At 38.5% G+C, this 24,584-nt stretch overlaps 1 protein-coding gene and 1 pseudogene across 1 annotated transcript in view; one reads left to right on the top strand and one right to left on the bottom strand.

Moving 5' to 3' along the window:
* The window catches only part of LOC116716538 (junctional adhesion molecule C-like), a 50,016-nt gene extending 41,298 nt beyond the window's left edge, over positions 1–8,718 (top strand). The window contains exons 6-9 of the mRNA XM_032557360.1: positions 502–601; positions 1,837–1,966; positions 2,090–2,144; positions 4,105–8,718. Of these exons, the coding sequence (XP_032413251.1) occupies positions 502–601; positions 1,837–1,966; positions 2,090–2,144; positions 4,105–4,140 (321 nt within the window). The 3' untranslated portion in view covers positions 4,141–8,718. The remainder of the gene's footprint in view (positions 1–501; positions 602–1,836; positions 1,967–2,089; positions 2,145–4,104) is intronic.
* Positions 8,719–22,025: 13,307 nt separating this feature from the next.
* On the bottom strand, positions 22,026–23,125 carry LOC116716535 (lysophosphatidic acid receptor 6-like; annotated as a pseudogene).
* Between the last annotated feature and the right edge of the window lie 1,459 nt (positions 23,126–24,584).

Below are 24,584 nucleotides of genomic sequence, written 5' to 3' on the forward strand. Positions count from 1 at the left end.
AATCAAATTGTCTCATGACAATAAATTGCTGAGCACTGTTTATTGAGATGTATTTTCATCTTCAGATGAAAACTAACTGGGGTAAAAACTGTTTATGCTAATATATGTATTAACCGTATTGCACTAAATACGGAAGAAATTAGCATTGGCAAAGGGTATTTTAACCAAATTGCCACTTTATCAAGAAAAGTGAGCAGATAGTCCATGTCTCTCCAATTTTCCTATTTAAGTTGAATTTAAATTAAATGAATCATCTAAATATAACTTTGCCTGATTGACAAGTAACATTTGGTCTGTTAGTGGATAACATTAATATGGTGTGAAAGTCACTGCTTGTTCTTTGGTAGTGACTGTCAGTACCAAGCAAAGCCAGAGTCTTCATCCTGTAATGTGTTGAGATGTTCTTAAATTGCCTTCAAATAGCGAGTGACTGAAGAAAAGAAAAGTGCAGCCGCAGCAGGGGCCTGTATTATTCTGACATGTTTCACCCTCTCTGTGCAGAGATTCACTTCAGTCATAAAAGAAGATGCAGGCGAATATTACTGCCGAGCGAAGAACGATGCAGGACATGCTCAGTGTGCGCCCCAGAAGATGGAAGTGTGTAAGTGTTAACTGTCTTCATCAAACTGATCGTGTGTGTCATCATTGTAAATAATCAGTCAATCAGTCATGTTTATTTTTATAGCACATTTCAGTAACAAGTGCTTACCATCAGGAAAACATAAAAACAATCATACAGTCACCGATTGCAAAGCCAGTATCAAGCACTACGTTTTGTCAAGTGCTACCATCAAAATCCTCAGATATGTTCATCGATGTTCCAGTGATTAAAGGGCAAAAGTAGCTCTGAACAGACTGGTTTTTAGCCTTGATTTAAAGGACCTCACTGCACCAGCTATTTTGCAGTTTTCTGTTAATTTGTTACAGATTTGTGGTTCATAGAAGCTAAATTCTGCTTCTCCATGTTTGGTTCTGGTTCTAAGGATGCAGACCATAACCAGTCTGAAAGGTTGATACGACAACAGGTCGTTAATGTATTTTGGTGCTAAGCTGTTCAGTGATTTGTAAACTAAATGTGTTTGAAAGTATATTCTCTGAGCTACAGGGAGCAATTGGAAGAACTTTAGAACTGGGGTGTTGTGCTCTGTCTCCCTGGTTTAGTGGGAACATGAGCAGCAGCGTTCTGGATCAGCTGCAGCTGTCTGACTATTTAGGCAGGAAGACACTGTTGCTGTGATCAATCCGTCTAAAGTTAAACACATGTCTAGATTTTCCTGGGACATCCTGGAAATGCTCCTCAGGTGATAGAAGACTGACTTTGTAACCCTCTTTATGTGTCTCTGAAAGTTCAGGTCTGCGTTCATCACCACACCCAGATTTCTGGCCTGATCAATACCTTCCAGCTGTTATAAAAACAGTGTCTGTTCTGACTTTAGATAGTTCCTCTTTAGGTCCAAAGATAAGATCTTCAGTTAAGAGAAAAATGAAAGACTAAAGGAACTGATTTAGTTAATTTAGCAGTTGGACAGTAATGCTGTAAACTTTTCATTTGTATCACTACATCATGTGCTGCTGAAACTCGTTTGTATTGTTTCACAGGTATTGTAAAATGTTTTCCAATAATAAGACTGGAACACAGATGTGCATCGTGGCCTTTATTACACCTGACAGTGTCAGTTATTTAGAAAACTGGTATTAGCCAAAATCAGAATTGGCAGGTCAGGCTTTTTAAAGATTAGTGATTGTCCAGAAAACTGCAATTGGTGCATCCCTAGTTGTTAGATTTATTCTAAATGTCATTTCTGATTCCTCCTCCCCCTGATTTAACCTTTGCAGATGATATTGACATTGTGGGGATCGTACTGGGAGTGCTGGTGGTGGTTATTGTGCTCCTATGTATAACGGTGGGAATTTGCTGTGCATACAAACAAGGCTACTTCTCCGGTCAGAAACAGACCGGAAACAAGTAAGATGCCCAAATATACGTGGCTGTCATCTCAGCATCCACAAATATATTCTTTTATTTTAAATTAATAAACACTTAAGCTTGCCAGACTACAATAGCTGTGCTTTGATTTGTGTTTGCCAGTTACAAAGTTCCAGCCAAGGGAGACGGAGTGGACTACGTCAGGACAGAGGATGAGGTTTGTACATGCAGCCTACATAAATCACGCTCAGTAAAAGCTAGCTTGTTCAAACTGGCCTATTAAATACATCTCAGGCTCAACAAACACTGACAGCCTCAACAGTCAAACTAACGTGAAACCAGCCTGTCAATTTTAGCTGTTTCTGAATAATAACTGCTTAGGATGGTGCAGTCTGGAACTATGACCACATGACACAGCTTTGAAGATGAAACCTCGAGTTTTCTCTAGTATATTAATTACATCATGACATCGCATTGATATGACAATCAGGACGAAGGATGTTAGTTGAAAATACTAGCTTGCTGTTATGTCCACACAAGCTTAAAATATGTCAAAATGTATGCTTTTTTGTTCCCAAAGGGAAAATGAATTAACTTGCCATTTTAGCTAAAAGGACGAAAAAGAGTCAATTGTGAGATTAATTTCTCAAATTTTCAAGAAGAAAAATAATAAATTCTCTGCTGGTTAAAAGTTGTAAATTTGTGAGACAAAAACTGATCAAATAGTTGAATTGAATAAATGTTAAATGTACCCATATTGAAAAGTTTGCATTAGTCTTGGAAATTAGTAGTTTTTTCTTGCAAATTTACGACTTCAACAGAAAAAATATGTGAAATGAATCTTAAAATTTCGGAGTTTTTGTCTTACAGATTCATGACTGCGCAACATCAGAGAATTTTTTTTTATTATTTTGAAAATTTTAATTTACTACCTTTTTTTCCAGTGTCTTACTTGCAGGTTTAAGTGCAGAATGTGTGTTTGCTGCTGCAATTATTTCATCCAGTAGATGAATCATAAAGTCAAAAGAAATTTCCAAATGTGACTACGCTAGTACTTCAAATCAGAGCCGTAACACCACTGGTTCAGCTTCAACCCTCGTGTCAGCTCAGTCCTTACACAGATCATACTAATGTGGCAGGAAGGTGATTCTGATCTGGTTTGAATGTATTTTGGGAAATGGACTAATAGCTTATGAGGTCAGGACCTTTAGCACTTACCGTTCTAAATAAGGCCTGTAGAGTTTCAGAAGGAGTTCTCTCTAATTTTTCTAAGTAGCAAAGAGACGTAAACTCCTTTGACGACTGTCACATCTTTCCACCATCTTAGTGTAAAATAATGAATTTATGAATTTTGGGCCATTGCTTTGTGTAGCTTCCAGCAGTAATATTCTGTAAGTGTAATCAGAAAGTGCACAATGTTTCCATTTGGGTATATTTTAGGAGATAAATTTGTTTATATAAGCAATCAGGTAATAATACAATCGATTATTTGAACTGTATTCTAAACTATATTATTTAGAAGTACAACCAAAAGTACAATCACTTTTCTAAATGTTATTTATTAACCCTGCAGATTATCTTTATAATAGTTTAGCCACGATGGTCATTAAATATCCATTGCGACTTCCCCTCTCAGCCCCTTCAGACTAGCCAGCAGCAATTAGCAAACACCTGCTGAGCTCATTATAGGGACCACTTTTAGAGCAACTCTGGGAAAAATGTTACTAAAGGGTTAATTGAGGAGAGATGTTGCGATGACTTCCTGTTTTAGAAGAGCAGGAGTTTTTAAAGAGACAGAGACCCAATTTCAAGATGTTAAATTTCAAAGTCAAATTTCTTTTAAGTCATATTTTATATATGCAGCAATTTTATAACAACTGAAGGTAACATAGTTACTTGACTGTGATATAAGATGATACTGTGTGCCTGGAAAATACATAATACTGCCCCTTTAACGATGAGGATTTTCCACATACATGTATTTAAAACATGACATTTAAAATTAGAAAATTTTAAATGTCGTTTATATATATATATATTTGTTTTGTTTTAACAGAAATGTAAACTTAATGAAGTTTAAGACCTGCTTAAAGGCTGTTCATTTCAAATCTCACAAACGGGCCTCATCAGATCGCATATCCTAATTTATGGAATATGACTGCATGTTCTCTCCGCAGGGGGATTTCCGACACAAGTCGTCATTTGTGATCTGATGACGGAACAAGGACAGTGAGGGCTGCCGCGCTCCGAGACGTGACAATCGGGCCCGCCCTCCACGCTGCTGGACCGCCGAGCTGCAACAGGCCGAGCTCTGGAGGTCACAGCGGGACTGAAACCCAACCACTCAAACTTGCCAAAGGTGACAGGAGCTCGCAGGCCACAAGATGTACAAAATATTATCACCCTCATTTGAGTTTTGTTTGCTAAATTATGGTTCTTTATTTCCAGTCATTGCATGGTTTTTAACATAAACTGAGGAGGCAGGAAGGAAGCATCTCTGATGTGCCAGGTAGAAACGGAGGAGGCAGTCTATCATGTCAACTTTCTACTGTAAACATTTAGCTTTTGTCATTTGTATAACATTTGTTTTCTACTGTTGAAACACTATTTTTGATGGAATATATTTTAAAATGCCTATAGATAAAAGTTTACTTTTTTAAATATTTGTAATATACTAACATGTGTGTAGATTGTTTTTTGGTTTTTTTTCCTTTGGTTGTGGATAAAAGTTTGTAACACTTTAACCACTTTGTGTTAAGCTGTAAGCATTCTCACCTTCTCAAAAGAAAGACTTGCTGCTTCCACATCCAGAAGTAAACCCCGATGGCCGCTCTCACTTACTGAGTCGCTCCACCCAGTCCGCGTTAAAGTGACAAAACTTCCACGTTTGTGTTCGTAGGTAGTCTTAGCGAGAGGCTTCAGTGAGAGCCAAACGCTGTAAACACTGTACCAATCGGAGCTGCGTGTTTTCTCATTTTAAGTGTCCTTCAATGCTTACAGTTAGTCCTGTGTGTATTGCAGTTCCTGTCAGGATAGAGTTTGCCGTCGTGCACCGCAGTATGTGTTGAGTATTACACCATAGCAGTGAGAGTGACGATAATACAGGGTTTGTAAGTTAACCTTCCAGAACCAGAGGACCCACAACAAAACTGCTAAAAAGCTAGATGTGGTACCGGCGGGGTCTCTACGCAGCCTGGGAAAGTCTGGAATTTGATTTCAGTGTTATGCAGGTCTGGAGGTAAAAATAACAAATTTGTTTTTCCAGACTTTATTCCCCATCCAATTGACTAAGTATTGTGTCCTCCCTCATGTCTTCTCTAGGCCTGTCACAGTAACACATTTTGCTGGACAGTAAATTGCCCCGGAAATTATTGCAATAAACAATAATATTGCTGGTATGAGTCAATTTTCAACTAATTTGTTGATAATGGCCTAACAGTGCAAGTTCGCAGTCTCGCAGGCTAATAAACTTTAATTTAGTACAGAACACTTCACACTGGAACTGAAAAATATTGTAAATAAACAAAAATAAAACACAACACTCAAAAACAATAGATAAAACAAGCACAACTAAAACCAGAAATGTACTTGATTGTGATGCCTCCACACAAAATTGGCCTTCAAAAAATGTTAATCATCAGAATTGAAATTATTAAGCTCATTTTAATTTATCATGTCATTAATGGTTATTGTGACAGGCCTGGTCTTTTCCTTCTTCTCCTGTTCTCTTGCCTTCTGCCCCCTTCAGTCTTTCATTCGTTCCATCCTTCCTCCATGTTTGAAAAGCATAAATATCATCTTAAAAAATGAACATTGAACTGTAGTATTCAACATTTGAAGTAAACATTAAGAACTAAATATGGAAAAAGTCTGGAATTTCCAGAGAAAACCTGCGTAGGAACCCTGTACTTATTTTTAATTCTACTAAGAAAAAGATGTTTTTTAAAGACGACTAAATAATGAATTTAACAAGAGGAATAGCTCATCAGAACCCAGTACTTTAACTAGACTCCACCTTGTCCAAACTCTGCGTACTAACATCAAACAACTCTGCTTAGTAGCTTTCATAGTGCACAAAGCTAAATATGGAACAAAGACTGATAAAGCCCATGGGCTGCACCAACAATCCTTCAATCTGGGAAAAGTCTTATTCTGGTTTGAACAAACCAAGGGAGCCCAGAGAAGCTGCTGACACAAATAACTACACACAGAAAGAATGAACCCGTTTTGTATCCATACTCATTCACAAAATGGCTGTCTAGTTTGCCAGCTGAGCCAGAAGAAACAGCAACATCCTCTCTTTTCTTAGATTCCTCTTTCAGGTGCGATCCTGTCCTAACGCCCACAGCAAGCTCGCTCTGGGTAAAGTATCAGCCAGGCATGAAGGGAGTCACTTTAATTCCTCTGTCACATTATCTTCCTGTTGATGATTCAGTTAAACCAGAGCAGGTTCTGCCCAACACAATTTAAATGCATAATGTGGAGCAAACGCAGGATGATGGATTTAGTTTAGTTAGTTGAGTAGTTCCTCAACTAACATACCAGAAAACTGCAAAAACACAAAATCCTACCAAGGATTTTTGGTCCACTCTCTAGTGCAAATATCTTAGTGCACTTGAAATAAGACAAAACTGACTTGCAACATAGGAGCGTTTTTGATGGATTAATATTGTTGGAAAAAGCACTGTTTCATGGGAAAATGTTACGTTAATATTTCCCCATGTTAACGCAACATGGGGAAATGTAGTTATAAGGGGGAAAACCTGCCAGTGGAAGTGATACTTTTTCATTAATATTAAGGAATTATTGACAAGCTCCTGTATTGTGCTTAAAAGTAACTTACATGTTATTTTTCTCTTATTTCAAGTGTACTAACATATCTGCATTAGAAACCAGACCATTCTTGATAGGAGTTTGTTTTTTTACAGTGAACCCTTGAATCTGTTGGACTGAGACAAACATCAACAGACACATGTGGCTTCAATTACTGTATATTTCTGCTCGGAACTTATAATTTCTGTGTTCCAAGTCTGAAAAGTAAAGTGAAACTTCCTCTTTGAAATCGGCATTTTAACGAGGAATCTTGACAGTTGTTTTCCAACCCTAAATAGGAAAAAAAAATAGAATAAAAAATAAAACCTCGACATGCTGCTGAAGTTATCGCTTTTAACTGGGAACATCATCATTCCCAGATCCAAACTCCCAATGAAGCTAATCGAATGCAGAGAAAAGCCTCTTTAGACGCCCAGATACAAAGAAAAATCTTCTTTTTTTTTTGGCAAAAATGCTTCAGACCCTGTAATTTCAAGCTGATGGTTTGTTTTGGTGCAGCTCAGCCTCTACAGCTTTAATCACAGCTTGTTCTCATTCCACTCAGCGGAGCGTTACGTCACAGTGAAGTATTGATTCATTTGGGGTCTGGATGGTTAACACTTGAACTGATTGTAAATAGATGTCTGCTTTTTTTTTTTCTTTCTTTCTTTCTTTCTCCAGATTATGTGAAGGAGTGAAAACGCGTTTTTATTTTTATTTCTTTAAACTGAGGCAATATGAAACTCTTTCCATTAGTGAGACTGAAGAACATTTCATGTGATCTTTCACAGCCGGTGAGAACAAGAGCTTCTCGGGTCAGCTTTCGTTCCGAGCTCTTTGTCCATTTTAGTTTTGTAATCTGAAAGAGTTTTGTAGATCACCTGCTTCAGTGTTTTCCAGAAGGCCAGCTGTGATCATCAGAGACGGAGAATCAGCTGAAATGTTAACTTATTGTCAGTCATGGTAGAGACGATGTGCCCGACTATTTTACACCGTCAACATGTCAATCGGGTTCCTGCAGAGTCGAAAAACGTACGGCCAATTGCGCAACTTGAATTTATGAAAATAAAATTTCCCACTGTCACGTTTATTGCTACCAGACGAAGTTAAAAAATGCAGAAAATTTTTAAAAGTTGGCTCTGGGACTACTAGATTAAAAAACATAAGCAGGAACCCTGTGTCTAAGTGTACTCTTTTCCCAATAATAAGTGGGACAAATACGACGAATCAACGTTTTTCAGCATGTTGCTGAAATCCCCACTCTTCATTTCTAAAAAAAAACGCTCATTCCTCTTAAGTGCCTTCCGCCTTCAGACCCGTCCCGCGTCACCGGAGACGTCTCATGGCGTCGTCGGAGGTCCCCTCACCGTTTTACCCGCAAAAGCTTGAGAGGAATGATGCTACTGCAAACTCTGCTTTCCCTCTTTGCATATCTGATCATTTGTAAATATTTTTTTTTCCATGGATTTGAAGATATAGACATGTTGAAGTAGAAATTAATAATTGTTAGTGCCTATATATATATATATATATATATAACTATATATAGTGGGACAGATTTTCGGGGAGTGACGACTGCTACCCAAAGCACTCCGGCTTTACAACAGGTTTCCTTTCCACCCGCCGCCGCTGTGCTCACCCACATGATTTCATTTGCGAACCCGCCCCTGTTCTGCTGCTCGCCGAGGTAAACACCGCGCGCAGGGATAAAACCAGACTGTGTTCACTGATATGACAGGCAGGTGGAAATGAGGCAGAGTTCTTGCCTGCAGGTGGCTCTGAAGGAGTGTGTGTGGAGGCTGGGACGATGTGGGGTTTTTTATTTTCACATCATGTACATGTGGAAGTGACGCCTGTCAAACACGACTCTGAGCCACCTGGGCAAAGGGGATCGTCTTTAAAGGAGCCTCTGGGTTGCTTTTGTTCATTTTAGAGCAAACTGTTTGTGATGAATAAAACTCACTCCTTGTTTTCCTGGAGAAACATATTTGTTTGGTTTTCTGTTCTTGTGCGTCAGTCCCCAAAGAGTCTGGTTGTTTCTGTTTAGAACTGCTTAATGTCTGTGAAAACCGTCAACTGGAGGTGTGCGATGCTGCGCTAAATTTAGGTAAAGCAGGCCCGTATCACCGATATCGATACGTTTACCGATATCAGTATCGAGACTTTTTATTATTTAGGCTTAGTATATCATCAAGCCTCTGACCCTCAGGTGTTTTGGTGGTTTTTCCTTTGAATTATTTTTTTTTTTTAAACCTGGGACAGAATTTGGACAAAGTTTAATATGACGAATAACAAACGATAGAAAAACTAACCAAATGTGTGTGTGCATATTTTTCTAAAATTAGAGCAAAAATAAATGATCACTTGAGAGCTAATCGAAACAAAAATCGTTTTTGAGCTAGATTTGAGGAACTAGAGTACAGAAAAATGATCACATTTCAAGACGGAATCAGAAACTAATGTGTCGATCTAACCCCCGTAGAATCGATCCAATGCTGACACTGACTTGGTATCAATATTATCAATATTGGATTGGATTATCAAATTTGGATGAATCTGCTCATCCAAATCCAAGTGGCTCATCCGACAGCCACTTGTTGAATAAAGAAATCAATTCATAGAGAAAGCAACCGAGTAAAGAGGCATTTAAAGTGCCTTGTATAAATATTGATTCCTGATATTTAGTCATGTTACAACAGCCAGTGTATCATTTAAATAGTGTAACTATAGCCACATAGTGCTATTTCATATCACAATCAAGTAACTATGTTAACGTCAGTGGTTATAAAAACGCTTTATACATCAAATATGAAAGAAATTTGACTTCATAATTTAACACCTTGAAATTGGGTGTTAATTGAGCCCAGCAGATGTACAAATACAGAAGAAGGATATTTTATTTGAGCCGAATCATGAGTGACGACCAAAGTGGGACATGGGAGCAAACAACAGAGAGGTGGCAGGAGGAAGAAATCTCGCTGCTATCGTTTTAAATATAAATATGTATATTTATGCTGTTGCTTCCCACACAGTAGAATAACTTTGTTTGTTCCTCTTATTGCAGCCGTTCAGGCAGACAAAGTTCCACGTTTCTTATCCAGTTTTTGCTACATTTGCAAAAGTCTAAAAAAAAGCAATTCTGATTCATTTCAGTCGTTTCTGTTGACGGGACGCATTTTTATTTGCAGAGAAGTTTTTATTATCTTGCAGACTGCATTGCGAAAACATTCATAACTCGGGAAGATTTTTTAACATTTAGCCTCGTTACAACAGCAAAACGTCAAAATTGATTTCAATTCTATTCAGACTTTATGTGACAGACCAACACAAAGTAGCGCACATGGTGAAGTGGAAGGAAAATATGTATTTGGTATTCAGCTTGCTTGTCTTTAATACTCCCAAATAAGTCCAGGTTATTGGCTTTCAAAGTATTCTCCTTCGATACGAAAATTCACAAAACATTTAAATGACAACGTTCAAAAAAAAGAAGAAGAATACACGTTGCTTTCCACAACTCCGTTTAAAAACGGCTCCTGTTGCTACACGCAGCAGCAGCTAGAGAAGCAATGTTTTATTGTTGAGTCCATTTTATGGATTCTCAATCCTTTCACCAAACTTTACAGTTAACTGCAACTGGATTACAGATCAGCTGTGTTTTTTTGTTGTTGTTTTTTTTTTTCACAGACAGCCAAAACTTTTACTCAAGTAAGATTACCATTGCTATTCTTACTTAAGTAAAACTATCTGTCCAAGAAACCACTCAGATAAGTCTAACACTGTAAAGCTTCGCAGCTACCGGCGAACTGATCAGGACATCTGATCTGATGTTTAGAAATTATGGAATCGGACAAAAACAATATTTATGAAGTGTTTTGAAAACAAAATGGAAAAAGATACAAATAAATAACGTATCTCCAAAATAACAAATTCAAACAGAAGAAATACTTTTCCCTACATGAAACTTATGAAATCAACAGAGTGTTTTTTTAAACAAAAGTGAAACTTGAGTACAAACAGGAAGTTTCACTTTAGCACAAATCATAGGAGTGAGTTTGCGTCTGGTGCATTTTTGGTTGAAACATGCTTGTTCTTCATCTAGAGAAGTTCTTCACAGAGGGAGGAGCAGCGCTTCATAATCATATGATCCTCACCCAGGATCCCAATCATGCACAAAAAAAAAATCCCCATTGTTAAAATGTTTTTCTTAAAGTGACACTGAACAAAAGAAATTCAGCTGATTTGATACCTGAATAGTTTGTCTTTGTCACCGACAGAAGCGAGGCTAAAAAGTGAAGGTAGCTTGCAGAGAGCTGACTTTTCCATTTGTTGCTCTAAAGTTTTTTGGGTTTTTTTTTTTTTTCCATGGAGTAATCCAAGACTGCTCCGTGTGTTTCATCCGTGTGTTTATAACATCTAAGGTACAGACACTCTGTAGGTGTCTGGAAGTTTTCAGAGCAGAGAACTTGGAGCTGACATGCTTGCAGAACAGTCAAAGGAATGCAGATCGTGTCTGACGGTGAGATGTCTGTCGCCTGTTTCAGAACCATCACAGCACCACACGACAAACTGACGACAAAGATTTCAGCTGAAATAATTGTGTTTTTTTTTAATTATTACTATTATCTGTTTTAGGACAGCTTAAAACTCCGCTTGGTCAAAGTCCTTCTGCCGCTGCCATAAATAGACCAGAGAGTCGAACAATTCCTGATGGGATTTCATTGAGGACTTTAATTTCTCTCCTGATTGTGTCTCACCGTCTGAGTCAGCTTGTATTAAAGAACGTCATTACGTCTGAGCTGCAGGGGAGCAATTTAACTGTTGTCAGGTTTGGATCACAAAGCTATTCACAGTAAGCGGATCATCGTAATCTTTTTTTCATAAGTCACCAGAACTAATTAGGTTGGTAAGAAAATCTGTTCCCGGCAGAGCGTCGTAATGAGATGAAGCAGCACAACGCCGTTTGGAACAACCGCTTCCTCACGTGTTCACACGCGAAATGGGAAATACCGTCGCCAGCAGTGATGAGCCATGGCTCAGTTTTCATATTTAACTGCTTCCTGACTTAAAAGAACTGCACCAATTTTACAGTACCTGGCTAAACGCATCCAGTTTTCCACTTTCATTCACATCACGTTTAAATTTCTACCTATTTTGTTAGGATTTTTCGCAATGAAACACAAAGTAGTGCAGTAAATTGTTCTCTAAGAAACCTCAGAGGCCTTCGCACGTTGCATCGTCTTTAAACATTGTCTTTAAGAATATTTTAGTTAATTAAATGCCATTTTTAGTTAGACACAAATTATTTAGCTGTTTTGTTTTTGTTTTCTTTTTTTTTTTGGAGCAGCAGGAAAACGATAAGTACCCTCCCAAATCCCCAAATCGTTGCTGGCTACGACCTCACCAGATTGGATGCACTACTTCTGAGCGTGGATAGTAAATATTTTACTACACTGGATGAAAACGGATGAGCAGGATGAAAGTGAGGCCTCCCAGTGAGGAGAAGTTTAGTCTTGGCTCAGCATTATGTGCTCTGGAAGGTCAGAGGTCGCAAAAGAAACTGTTTGGGTTGTTGTCAATTTCGAAGCACAAGCGCTGTGCTATCCTGTCTAAAATCAGAGTTAATTTGGAAAATTATTTTCATGCATATTCTACATTTTTTCCAGTGACAATCCGGGCTGAGTAATGTGATGATTTTTCAGTTTTAGCCAAATTCTTGCTTTCTAAAGACTCTAAACTCTTCCAAAATGGGGTCATTTACTTTTTTAAAAATTAAAATTTTTAGAAAAATCTTAAAGTTTTAAAGGAAATTGCAACCAATGTGATTATCGACCACATCACTATTTTTAATCAGGTATTAGCCAGATTATAGGCTATAAGGATGTTCCATCATAAATAAAGAACATTTAGGTTTTTTCCCTTTCTTATGTGACAACATGGATGAACAGAGCTCAGGCTCTGCCTCTGAGCCTTTGGTCATACTTTACTAATGTGCTTAAAATGTAAGCAAGGATTTATACAGCATGGATATTTTTATAGTGCAGAACGATGGTACAAAACATCCGGAGCTTAAATCCATAACCCATCTGAACTCAGTCAGAATGGAGGAGGGCACTCACGTCAATCCATGGACTCGTGTGGTGTCACTCTGCCCTCTGCTGGTCATTCTGACTGCTGCAGTCCCCGTAACCTGCTGTGAGCACAGTGCGGGTTTTGCTTAAATTATGCAAACATACAACCATTACTATCTTTTCACTTTCAATATAAAGACTTTTACATTTTGGGAAAGTCATTTTATAACTTCTTAAGGAACGTGTTAGACATAATGTCACTTCTGAACATTTCTAAAAGTCATCACTTGAATGCATCGAACATATTGTAGCACATGGAAAATGATCACATATTGTCACTTGGCGTTATTTTCTATTCACTAGCATCAGTTAAGCCACATATCAGTTACATATTGTATCATAATAAAACAACAGATTTTTGTTGGAAAGTTAAAACAATTTACTCGATAGATGAATCCTGCACCTGAACTACAGCAAAAGAACTTTCTGTCAGAAAAAAAACAGCTAGACCCAAACAGGAAGTGCAGCATGTCACAAAACACACGAATAAGCCTTTCTTCAAAATAAAAGCATACGTTGACTATTAAGTGTCACTATTGGACCAAGGAAAAAGCAGGAAAATACAGTAAAATACAGTATTCCTTTTCCTAATATCAATTTGGTAGCATAACTTATTTTATCACTCAATTTTAAACAGTTGTAGTAACCTAGGTTGCTACATGGGGGTAACTATGGCAACCAGTGACAGTTTAAAAGCCCACTGACTCTTTCTGCAGTCACGTTGCGCGCGCATCCGCCGTGTTAATAAAAAATCCATCAGACAAGCCCACTTTGAATATCGAAGGAAACTGTGACATCACAATGTGACATAACAATATAACTCCAAAGGCAGAATTCTGACATCACCAGCTATTATATAAACTCCTCACATCGATCTACTTTCATCACAGCCGTTTAGCAGCCGTTGTTGATACATTTCTCGTGAGAATTTATTTAGCAGTCCGCAGTAAGATTTCAGCTTTGTTTGGTTCACATTTCTTTGGAGATTGACAGCAAGTTTAACTTGAAATCTTTACTGAGTTTATAGACAAGTGATTTTAGCTTAGTACCTAAAACAACCAAAGGTTATAATGGAGTCCAGCCAAAGTAGAGTTGAAGAGGTTGCATTCAACAACATTGTTGAAAGGGAAATACAGCCACCCAAGCCACCCAAGCGTAACAAGAAGAAGAAGGTGTCCTTTGCAGTCTGGTTAGAGCAGTACGCACCTGAGGAACTGAAGACTTCTGCTGAAAATATCAAACAGCAGGACGCTTCAGTGGTGATCGAAAATGAATCCATCGCCAAAGCACAGGAGACAGTAGATCAAAAAGGGGACAGACCGACACCAGAGAGTGAGTCCAATGAGAAGAACCAGGTACCATTTAAAACCTGGTCGGAGGAACACGTCCCCGTTGACCAGGCGATTTCTGCAGGAAATATTGAAAAGCAGAACAATTCAATGGTCAGTGAAGAAGAGTCCACAGCTAGAGTGCAGGAGACAATAGATACAGCAGAGAAGGAGCAGCCCTCTAAGTCTAAGGAACAGCCACCAAGGATAAGGCGCAAAAAGATTAAAATGATACCATTTCAAATCTGGTTAGAGAAACATGCCCCTGCTGATCTAAAGATTTCAGCTGAAAGTACTGGAATGGAAGATGTTTCACTGGATACCAAACAGGAATCGATCCCCGTACTGCAGGAGATTCCAGAGAAGGAACAGCCCTCTAAGTCTGGTGCTGAAAATGTTATAAAGCAGGACACTTCTCTGCCTAAAGAAGAAGGTGATCAGGAAGATTCCTTAAAGAAGGAGATTTGCGAAGAGGAACCTGTGATTTCTACAACACAGCTGGTCGGCGAAAACAAATCCATCTCCAAATCACAGGAGACAGTGGATCAAAAAGAGGACAGACCGACACCAGAGAGTGAGTCCAATGAGAAGAACCAGGCACCATTTAAAACCTGGGCAGAGGAACACGTCCCTGTTGACCAGGCAATTTCTGCAGGAAATATTGAAAAGCAGAACAATTCACTGGTCAGTGAAGAAGAGTCCACCGCTGGAGTGCAGAAGACAATAGATATAGCAGAGAAGGAACAGCCCTCTAAGTCTAAGGAACAGCCACCAAGGACAAGGCGCAACAGGAAGAAAATGATACCATTTCAAATCTGGTTAGAGAAACATGCCCCTGCTGATCTAAAGATTTCAGCTGAAATTACTGGAATGGAAGATGTTTCACTGGATACCAAACAGGAATCGATCCCCGTACTGCAGGAGATTCCAGAGAAGGAACAGCCCTCTAAGTCTGGTGCTGAAGATGTTATGAAGCAGGACACTTCTCTGCCTAAAGAAGAAGGTGATCAGGAAGATTCCTTAAAGAAGGAGATTTGCGAAGAGGAACCTGTGATTTCTACAACACAGCTGGTGGGTGAAAAGAAATCCATCTTCAAATCACAGGAGACAGTAGATCAAAAAGAGGACAGACTGACACCAGAGAGTGAGTCCAATGAGAAGAACCAGGTACCATTTAAAACCCGGTCGGAGGAACACGTCCCCGTTGACCGGGCGATTTCTGCAGAGAATATTGAAAAGCAGAACAATTCACTGGTCAGTGAAGAAGAGTCCACCGCTGGAGTGCAGAAGACAATAGATATAGCAGAGAAGGAACAGCCCTCTAAGTCTAAGGAACAGCCACCAAGGACAAGGCGCAACAGGAAGAAAATGATACCATTTCAAATCTGGTTAGAGAAACATGCCCCTGCTGATCTAAAGATTTCAGCTGAAAGTACTCGAATGGAAGATGTTTCACTGGATACCAAACAGGAATCCGTGCTGCAGGAGATTCCAGAGAAGGAACAGCCCTCTAGGTCTGGCGCTGAAGATGTTATAAAGCAGGACACTTCTCTGCCTAAAGAAGAAGGTGATCAGGAAGATTCCTTAAAGAAGGAGATTTGCGAAGAGGAACCTGTGATTTCTACAGCACAGCTGGTCGGCGAAAACAAATCCATCTTCAAATTACAGGAGACAGTGGATCAAAAAGAGGACAGACCGACACCAGAGAGTGAGTCCAATGAGAAGAACCAGGTACCATTTAAAACCCGGTCGGAGGAACACGTCCCCGTTGACCAGGCGATTTCTGCAGAGAATATTGAAAAGCAGAACAATTCACTGGTCAGTGAAGAAGATTCCACCGCTGGAGTGCAGGAGACAATAGATATAGCAGAGAAGGAACAGCCCTCTAAGTCTAAGGAACAGCCACCAAGGACAAGGCGCAACAGGAAGAAAATGATACCATTTCAAATCTGGTTAGAGAAACATGCCCCTGCTGATCTAAAGATTTCAGCTGAAAGTACTGGAATGGAAGATGTTTCACTGGATACCAAACAGGAATCCGTGCTGCAGGAGATTCCAGAGAAGGAACAGCCCTCTAAGTCTGGTGCTGAAGATGTTATAAAGCAGGACACTTCTCTGCCTAAAGAAGAAGGTGATCAGGAAGATTCCTTAAAGAAGGAGACTTGCGAAGAGGAACCTGTGATTTCTACAACACAGCTGGTCGGCGAAAAGAAATCCATCTCCAAATCCCAGAAGGAAGTGGATCAAAAAGAGAAGAAACAAACATCGAAGACGAAGCGCATCAAGAAGACTCCACTGTTATGGAAATCTTTCCCAGAGTCAGATGCTTGCATAGATCTTACATTTTTTACTGAAAACAATGACATCAATAATGGTCCTCTGCCGGAAAAACAAAATGATCAGGCAACTTTGCCCAGCACCGGAAATAAGACATTTTGGAAGATGCTCCCCAAGTCAGAACCTCTCATAGATGTAAGTTTTTTAGCTGAGAATATTGAAAAACAAAATGTTTCAATACCAGCACCAGAACATGATGAAGCCAGCTTCCTTGAAAAAGGAAAGTTACTCCGAGAAGACAGTGATTTCTACAACACAGATAGCCACCAAAAAGGAATCCATCTTCACACCGCAGGAGACGCTCGATCAAAAAGGGGAGAAATATCCATCTACGGTTAAGCCCAAGGACATCATCCAAACAGAGAGTTTAAACTGAGGTTCTTGATAATCTAACAGCAGAAAATCTTCAACTAGAGTGTTTACCTGAAATTCAGAATTTGCCCCACTCTTCTGAAGACACAAGTCAGGCAAAGTGTACGTGTCTTGTCAAATCTAAGGAGTCTGAATTGGAATATATAGAAGTACAGAAATACTTAATGAATCAGCTTGAGGAGATGTTCAATATAAATCAGAAACTAAAACGCTAAACTTAAACAGCAGAAAGATCTGATGAGGAAAAGACTCTCAGAAAGAAAACAAAGCAACAAATCAATGGTTTCTGTTCAAACTCAGACCGATTACCAAGACACCCCAAAGCAGAAAGCAGTCAGTTATCAATCTGCTTCAATACAACGGAGATGGATGTACAAGAAAACAGCTATCAATTAAAACCAGTCCGTCACACGATTTCAACTCAAACTGAGATGGATGTGTTGGAAACCAGATCTCAATTCAAACCAGATTATCAAAACAATTTCAACGCAGACTGAGCTCTTTTTATTGCTAAGAAAACAGCCGTCTGAAACACAAATGAATGGGAATCAGGATCAGCAGACCAAGCTTTTCAAGGGATTTACAGGTAAGAACAGGAGAGAGTCACTAATGAAAGCTGCCTCTGAACAGGAGGCCCTCGGTAATGAAAAGGTTTCTGGAGCAAACAGTGAGAAACAAGACATTTCAGTACCAGAAGTAATTGGGGATCAGACAGCTACCAGCACAAATGATATTCACGCAAATGAAATTGGGAAACCACAGGAAGCGATCGAAGAAGAGACGGTCTCTAAAATTCAACAAAATGGGGACCATCAAGATGAGAAAAAGCCGTCAAAGAAATCTGACCGTAGGAACAAGAGAAAGTCAAACAATGAGAGCTGCCTCTGAGCTGGAGACCCTCAATAATTATAAAGTATCTGGAGAAAACAATGAACAACTAGAAGTTTCTATACCAGAAACAGTTGAGGATCAGACAGGCACCATTAAAAACGAGATTCATACAGAAGAAACAGTGATCTCTAAAGTACAGCAGATCACTGAAAAAGAAATGGTCTCTGAGACCCAACAAAATGGGAACCAGCAAGATGAGAAAAAGAAGAAATCTAACCGTAAGAACAAGAGAAAGCCAGCAATGAGAGCAGCCTCTGATTTGAAAGCTATCAGTAATGAAAACATTTCTGGAGAAAAAAGTGAACAAGAAGTTTCGATACCAGAAATAGTTGGAGATCAGACAGCTACCATCGTAATAGAGATTGATAGAAATGAAGCAGTGACTGGTAAACCACAGCAGATCATTGAAGAAGAATCGGTCTCCACAGCACAAAAAAATGTTGACCAGCAAGATGAGAAAAAGCCATCAAAGCAACCTAAATGTAAGAACAAGAGAAAGTCAGCAATAAAAGCAGCCTCTGAGTCCGGAGACCCTCAACACTTGATAAAGTATCTGGAGAAAACAGTGAACAACTAGAAGTTTCCATACCAGGAACGGTTGAGGATCAGAAAGCTATACTCAAAAATGAGATTCATATGATTGAAACAGTCATTGCTAAACTTGAGCAGGCAATCAAAGAAGCAACGGTCTCTGAGACCCAACAAAATGGGGACCATCATGATGAGAAAAAGCCAATAAAGAAATCTAAACATAAGAACAAGAGAAAGGCTGCCTCTGAGCTGGAGACCCTCAATAAAGAAAACATTTCTGGAAAAAACATTGAACAAGAAGAAAGTTTCTGTACCAGAAACTGTTGGGGATCAGACAGTTGCCATCATAAATGACATTGATATGATTGAAACAGTTATCTCTAGCCCCCAGCAAATCTCAGCAGAGCTAATCATCTCCGAAACACAGCAAAATGGGGATAATGAAGAGAAGAAAAGGTCATCAAAGAAATCAAAACGTAAGAACAAGAGAAAATTAGCAATGAAAACTGATTCTGCATTGAAAGCTGTCAGTAATGAAATAATTTCTGGAGAAAACACAGAACAAGTTTCAATACAGGAAGTAGTTGGGGATCAAACAGTTACCATCATAACAGATTCATACGAATGAAACGGTGATTGGTAAACAACAGCAGGTGACGGAAGACGAAACGGTCCCTGAAACACAACAAATTTTGGACCAGCCAGATGAGACAAGGCCATTGATTAAATCTAAATGTGAGAAAAACAGAAAGATGGCAACGAAAACTGAACTGGAAACCATTATAAACCCAACAGAGACAGTCCAAAACATTAAGACACCAAAAATTGATTTTGAAATAATACCAGAGATCCCCCAGACGGCTTTTGAGCAAATACAGACAAAACCTGGCAAGGTTTCAGGAGATGTAACAGGTAAGGTTCCCATAGTTTCCACAGAAGGGGAGAGTGGTCTAATGAAAAATCAGAGTACATCCAATCCACAGATAAAGGTTACAGTAAAAGAAGATGTAATCCAAGCAACATCTCAGGAATTAGACCTCAAGTAGCAGAAGAGTCAGCTCAGAGAACGATATCGCTGAACAAGAAGAGAGCCCCAGAAAAAAGATTTCACTGTGGAAGCGTCTCAAAAAGGCTTTATCTCCGACATCTCTGCGCAAGTTTCAAAGACAGATGTAAAGTCCATCCAGCATAGACATCACTTTACGTCTCTAGTATATTAGATTTGAAAGGGAGGTGGGGCCACGTGTGGGTTGGGTGATTGGCGATAATTGGAAAAAGAGCTACTGTTGTTATTAATTGGACATTTTAATATTAAAAAGCCAGGACTGCACGGTGGGAAACGTCTCCCCGTGTAGGTGTGGGTTCACTCCGGGTGCTCCGGCTTCCCCCACGTTCAACAACATCAGTACTCATGTTCATCCAGTGTAAGATTTTATTTCTAATTCTAAACAGAAAATAAGACAACCACATTTATTAATTAAAGGGAGATTTGGGGAAAAAAATGTAAACAATGTGCAACAGAAAGAGCCTATTAGAAGTCTAAACCTATACAAATTGGGAAAAATGTTAAAAACTATTTATCTTTCTGGGCAAGATATAAATATCTAAATCTAAATTTATCTATATAAATAGATAAAGATAGATAACTCTCTCTCTCTCTCTATATATATATATATGTATATATATATATATATATATCTATCTATATATATATGATAGATACTATAGATATCTATATATATATCTATATATATATATAGATATATATAATAATATAGATATGTAGATATATGTATATATATATGAGATATATATATATATATATATATATATAGATATACATGTCTCTGTATAAAGAGTAGAGAGATATGTCTCTCTAAACATATATAAATCTCTCTCTCATATATACATATATAGTATAGATATATACATATATAGTATAGATATATATCTATATATAGTATAGATATATATCTATATATAGTATAGATATATATCTATATAAAGTATAGATATATATCTATACTGTATATATGTATATATATATGTCTCTCTGTCTATAAATATATAAATCTATATATATCTACATAGGATATCAATCTAAATATCTATAAATCTACCCCTCTCTATATTTATAGGGAGAGATGTAGATATATAGATGTTGATATGTAGACATGGATATAGATATCTCTCTCATATATATGGGCAAGATATAAATATCTAAATCTAAATTTATCTATAAACAGATAAAGATAGATAAGATAGATATCTATATCTAAATTTCTATATATATATATATATACAGTATATATATGTATATACTGTATATATATGTATATATATCTATATATATCACAGATTTCATTGAAACCTATATTTCACTCTAAATACTTATGGCACAGCTGCTTCCTTCCTCACTGTGTTTTGTGAACATTTTCACCTCAGGAGGCATGCTTTGGCTCGCATGCTTTGGTTTCTCTGTCACTGGAGACGATGAGTCTATTCTTGTTTGCATAGACCCTCAGGCCAAGCCGTTCAACAAAAAAATGCAGTAATGCTCAGTCTTGCTGTGCAAACCTGCACAAGGTGGAGCAAATATTTCACAAGCTCCACGGTATTTTGTTTGAAAAGAGCCATGGTTTCATTGGCAGGCGGCCCCAAAGCACTTCACACTACATTCAGCCATTTACACATTCATGCACACCCCCACACGCTGAATTAAATCCAAGCTAAGAACATTTTAATGTGACATATTTAAGATATTTAAGGTCCTTTCTATATGGCCATCTGGAAGTGTAATTGGGCAGGTCCAAATTAATCATGTTCACATTGTTTGTAAAGGCTTCAGCCAAAGGCCGCGCCTGAAATGTTTCTTCAGAATCATTGGCACTGTTGTGGCTAAACTCTAACTGCACATAGAGAATGTGAATTTAAATTTCAACAATTTCTGGGTATAGAAAAAAAATATGAAAAGACTAGATGTTTCCTGATTTTATATTTTTGTTCCATTGTCTGAAAGTTTTAATGTATCATCTTAGCCTGTAGTTTTGCAAGTTCTGTTATGAAGCCTGGCTGTGACTGCCATAAATTAATCATACTCTTCTGTAATTGCAATTGGTCTGCAAAAGTATGGGATTTTCACTAGAACTGTTATGTTTGGACCCTCGATACACAACGTGGTATTAACCAGTAAGACAAATATGCTCACTTTACACCACCTTATTCAGTTAAAAAATCAAGTTCAACTCGAATCTTAAATAAAATAGAAGTTGTTTTATTTACTCAATTTGTAATTCATTACGAAGCATGCTACGTTGTAAGGTTCACATTGGGCTTAATGTGACTACAGAATACACAAATGACTACAAATGTCATACACATACATCAAAAGAGCAATAATTCTGGTTCAGCTCTTATAAATAAAATTACAGACACAACATCACATGTGCGACAATTATTTAGAGCATGTAAATTGGTCATTTACACACCCATTTCCCAGGTATAAGCTGTTATATAAAAAGTTGCAACACACCGTTCTTCTGTTTTATTGCTTCCTAGGGATCATCATCCTTAATCTCAGTCTAAAGTCTGGTGTATTCTGTTTAGAGTAACCTCCTTATTACTATATTTGTTTGGACTTCAAAGTCACTGTGCTTCAATTCAAGTTTTACAATACCAACTCTACTTGTTGGGTTACTGCTCATATTAACAGTATAGCTGTCATCAAACAGTCGACTCGTTTATTTTGGATCTGATGCCCGTTGATGGTGCCCTCGTGATTGCCGTATTTGAACTGGTTTGTGAGCTGTCTGTTTGCAGTTTGTGAAATAGTCTGGTCCCGTGATACCAAACTGTCGACTTTCGCTTGAAGGAGCTTTGAATTGTCTCTGAAGTGAAGTAGTAAACAACTGGATCAAAGCAGCAGTTGGTCACTGCTATGCAGAGAGCTATGGGGTAGATAGTTCTGACCACATCCTCTGCATTGCACCCCTGTAAGACTTTGGTGCGCACCATCGCGTAGAAGATGAGATTAACGTTGTACGGAATGAAACAGAAGCAGAATATGAGCAGATGCACGATGACCATCCTCAAGACCTTCGCCTTGTTGAGGCTCCCCCCCGCGGCTGATTGTGTGAGGATTCTTCAGCGTCCGTAACACCATCACCGAGCAAAATATGTTGAGCATCAGTGGTAGGATGAAACCCACGGTCTCAATAAAAACCACCACCTCGACAGCTCAGTCTTCCACTGATTTTCGAGTAGTTCTCGAAGCAGAATTTTGAGTCGTTAGAATTGGTGTTGCTTCTGAGGTGGTGTCCAGGTATAGCCCAATGGGTATACTACCAGAGAGAACCACTACCCATACCCCTAAGCAGGCCAGCTTGGCGTTCCTCTTTGTGCGGATCCTCTGGGATCGGAATGGGTGCACAATGGCTAGAAAGCGGTCCATGCTGATGCAGGTGAGGAAGAGGATGCTGCCGTACATGTTGGTATAGAACAGGGAAACGGAAATCTTGCAGAGGACGCCGCCAAACATCCAGTTTCGTTTGATGAAGTAAAACAATCCGAAAGGCAGGCTTAGGACGAAGAGGGTGTCCGAGACCACAAGGTTCATCATGTATGTGGTGGTCTCATTCCGTACTTTCAGTGTACAAAGAAAGATGTACGCCGCTATTACGTTGAATAAAAGTCCCCACTGCAAACACCAGGCTGAAGACCACGCTGTATAGAGGGTACTTGAAGTCATCATTTTTCTCACAGCTGCTGCTGCTGTTCATGTTTAGATCCTGCTTGTCAGTTTAAAATCTTCAAAAAATAATACTCTCTTTGCCCTTAATTTTTTCTCTTAATCCTATGCTCAACAGGCAGGAAAAAGCTTCAGCTGTGTAAATTACCTTCTTTTGTCTTCCAGAGTCTTTTATTTTCTCTTTGTGAAATATTTCTATTGTCCACTTGGAAAAAAAAAGAATAAGTGTGGTGTCCTCTTCACCGTCTCTCTCAGTAGAGTGGTTTAATCCCTTTAGAAAGAAGAATCATGTGTTTCTCGTCAGCTCTGTGAACAGTCGAGTGGCTCTTCCCCTCATGTTCTTCCGTCTGTTCCTGCAGCGGGCACATGGCGATTGTTAACTCTAGTCTTGGTTTACTGTAAATCATAAAATCACACAGCTGTCTGCACATATGTAGCTCGCAGGAGGAACTGGTTGGACAGTTAGGGCAGGGAGGAGCCAAAGTCCTCCCTCTGATACAGGGACACTAATAAGCACTGACACATTTGGAAACCTAACATTTGCATCTATCACAATCAGTTCTGTCTGTGTTATAACAAAGATAAGGTCATGCTTTAGTTTTTTTGTCAGAAGAAATAGTATAGATGTGTTGTCTGAAGACATTTGAACCAAATTACTTACTAAACCTGCTGAAAGTTTGACTGTAATGATATATTGTAATGTATGTTATTGAAGCCATAAAACAGTTTGTGCTTTTGAAATTTCAGTGATGTCAGCAGGGCGTGACATAATGTTCTAGTGGCACGTCTGTGCTGGTTTGAGCTATTTCTATTACCACACGCTTACCCTCTACTCCCTTTTTATGATGCTCTAGTTTTGTACTGTTTTGGTGCATAATAATAATAATACCACAATTCTCTAACTAAACTAATGTTCTTAATGAAATTACCAAGTGTTAAAGCTCGGATGTGTGTAGGGGTGAACTTACCTGTGTCAATGTACCTACAGTTGGGAGTGTCTTGTGTCAACATGGTACGAGAAACAGATGTTTTCTATTCATAGATATTTTTGAGTTGGTTTTTTTTTTAATAACAATTTTGCAAGGGAAATTTGTTTTTGTCCAACTTATCACAATATTGAAGAAAGCTGCAAATAAAATATATGCTACATCACTTTGAAATCTCAAGAGTTGAGTGTAGTTTGTTGTTCATGATAAAAAAATAAACACTTGTATTTGTGAATTAATTAAACCAAAGTACGTGAATATGGTAGCATCATGCGGGTGGCGTGTTTTACTAAAGTCGGTGGAACGACAAAGAAAGACTACCTCCAAACTCTTAAAAATCATTTCAGATCACTTTCCAAATGAATCCAGATATGTCCTAAAACTAGTTTGCAAACTAACATTCAGATCTCTTACCTTTATTATAAAATATTTGTGAACTTTGTGGCAAATAACCCAGCTAATTCAAATAAACTACCATTTCTTTTCATAACAGTAGTCCAGCATCCTACCAGCATCATACCATAG

This window comes from Xiphophorus hellerii, unplaced genomic scaffold (assembly GCF_003331165.1).
Source record: "Xiphophorus hellerii strain 12219 unplaced genomic scaffold, Xiphophorus_hellerii-4.1 PGA_scaffold_64__1_contigs__length_250000, whole genome shotgun sequence".
Taxonomy (NCBI): domain Eukaryota; kingdom Metazoa; phylum Chordata; class Actinopteri; order Cyprinodontiformes; family Poeciliidae; genus Xiphophorus; species Xiphophorus hellerii.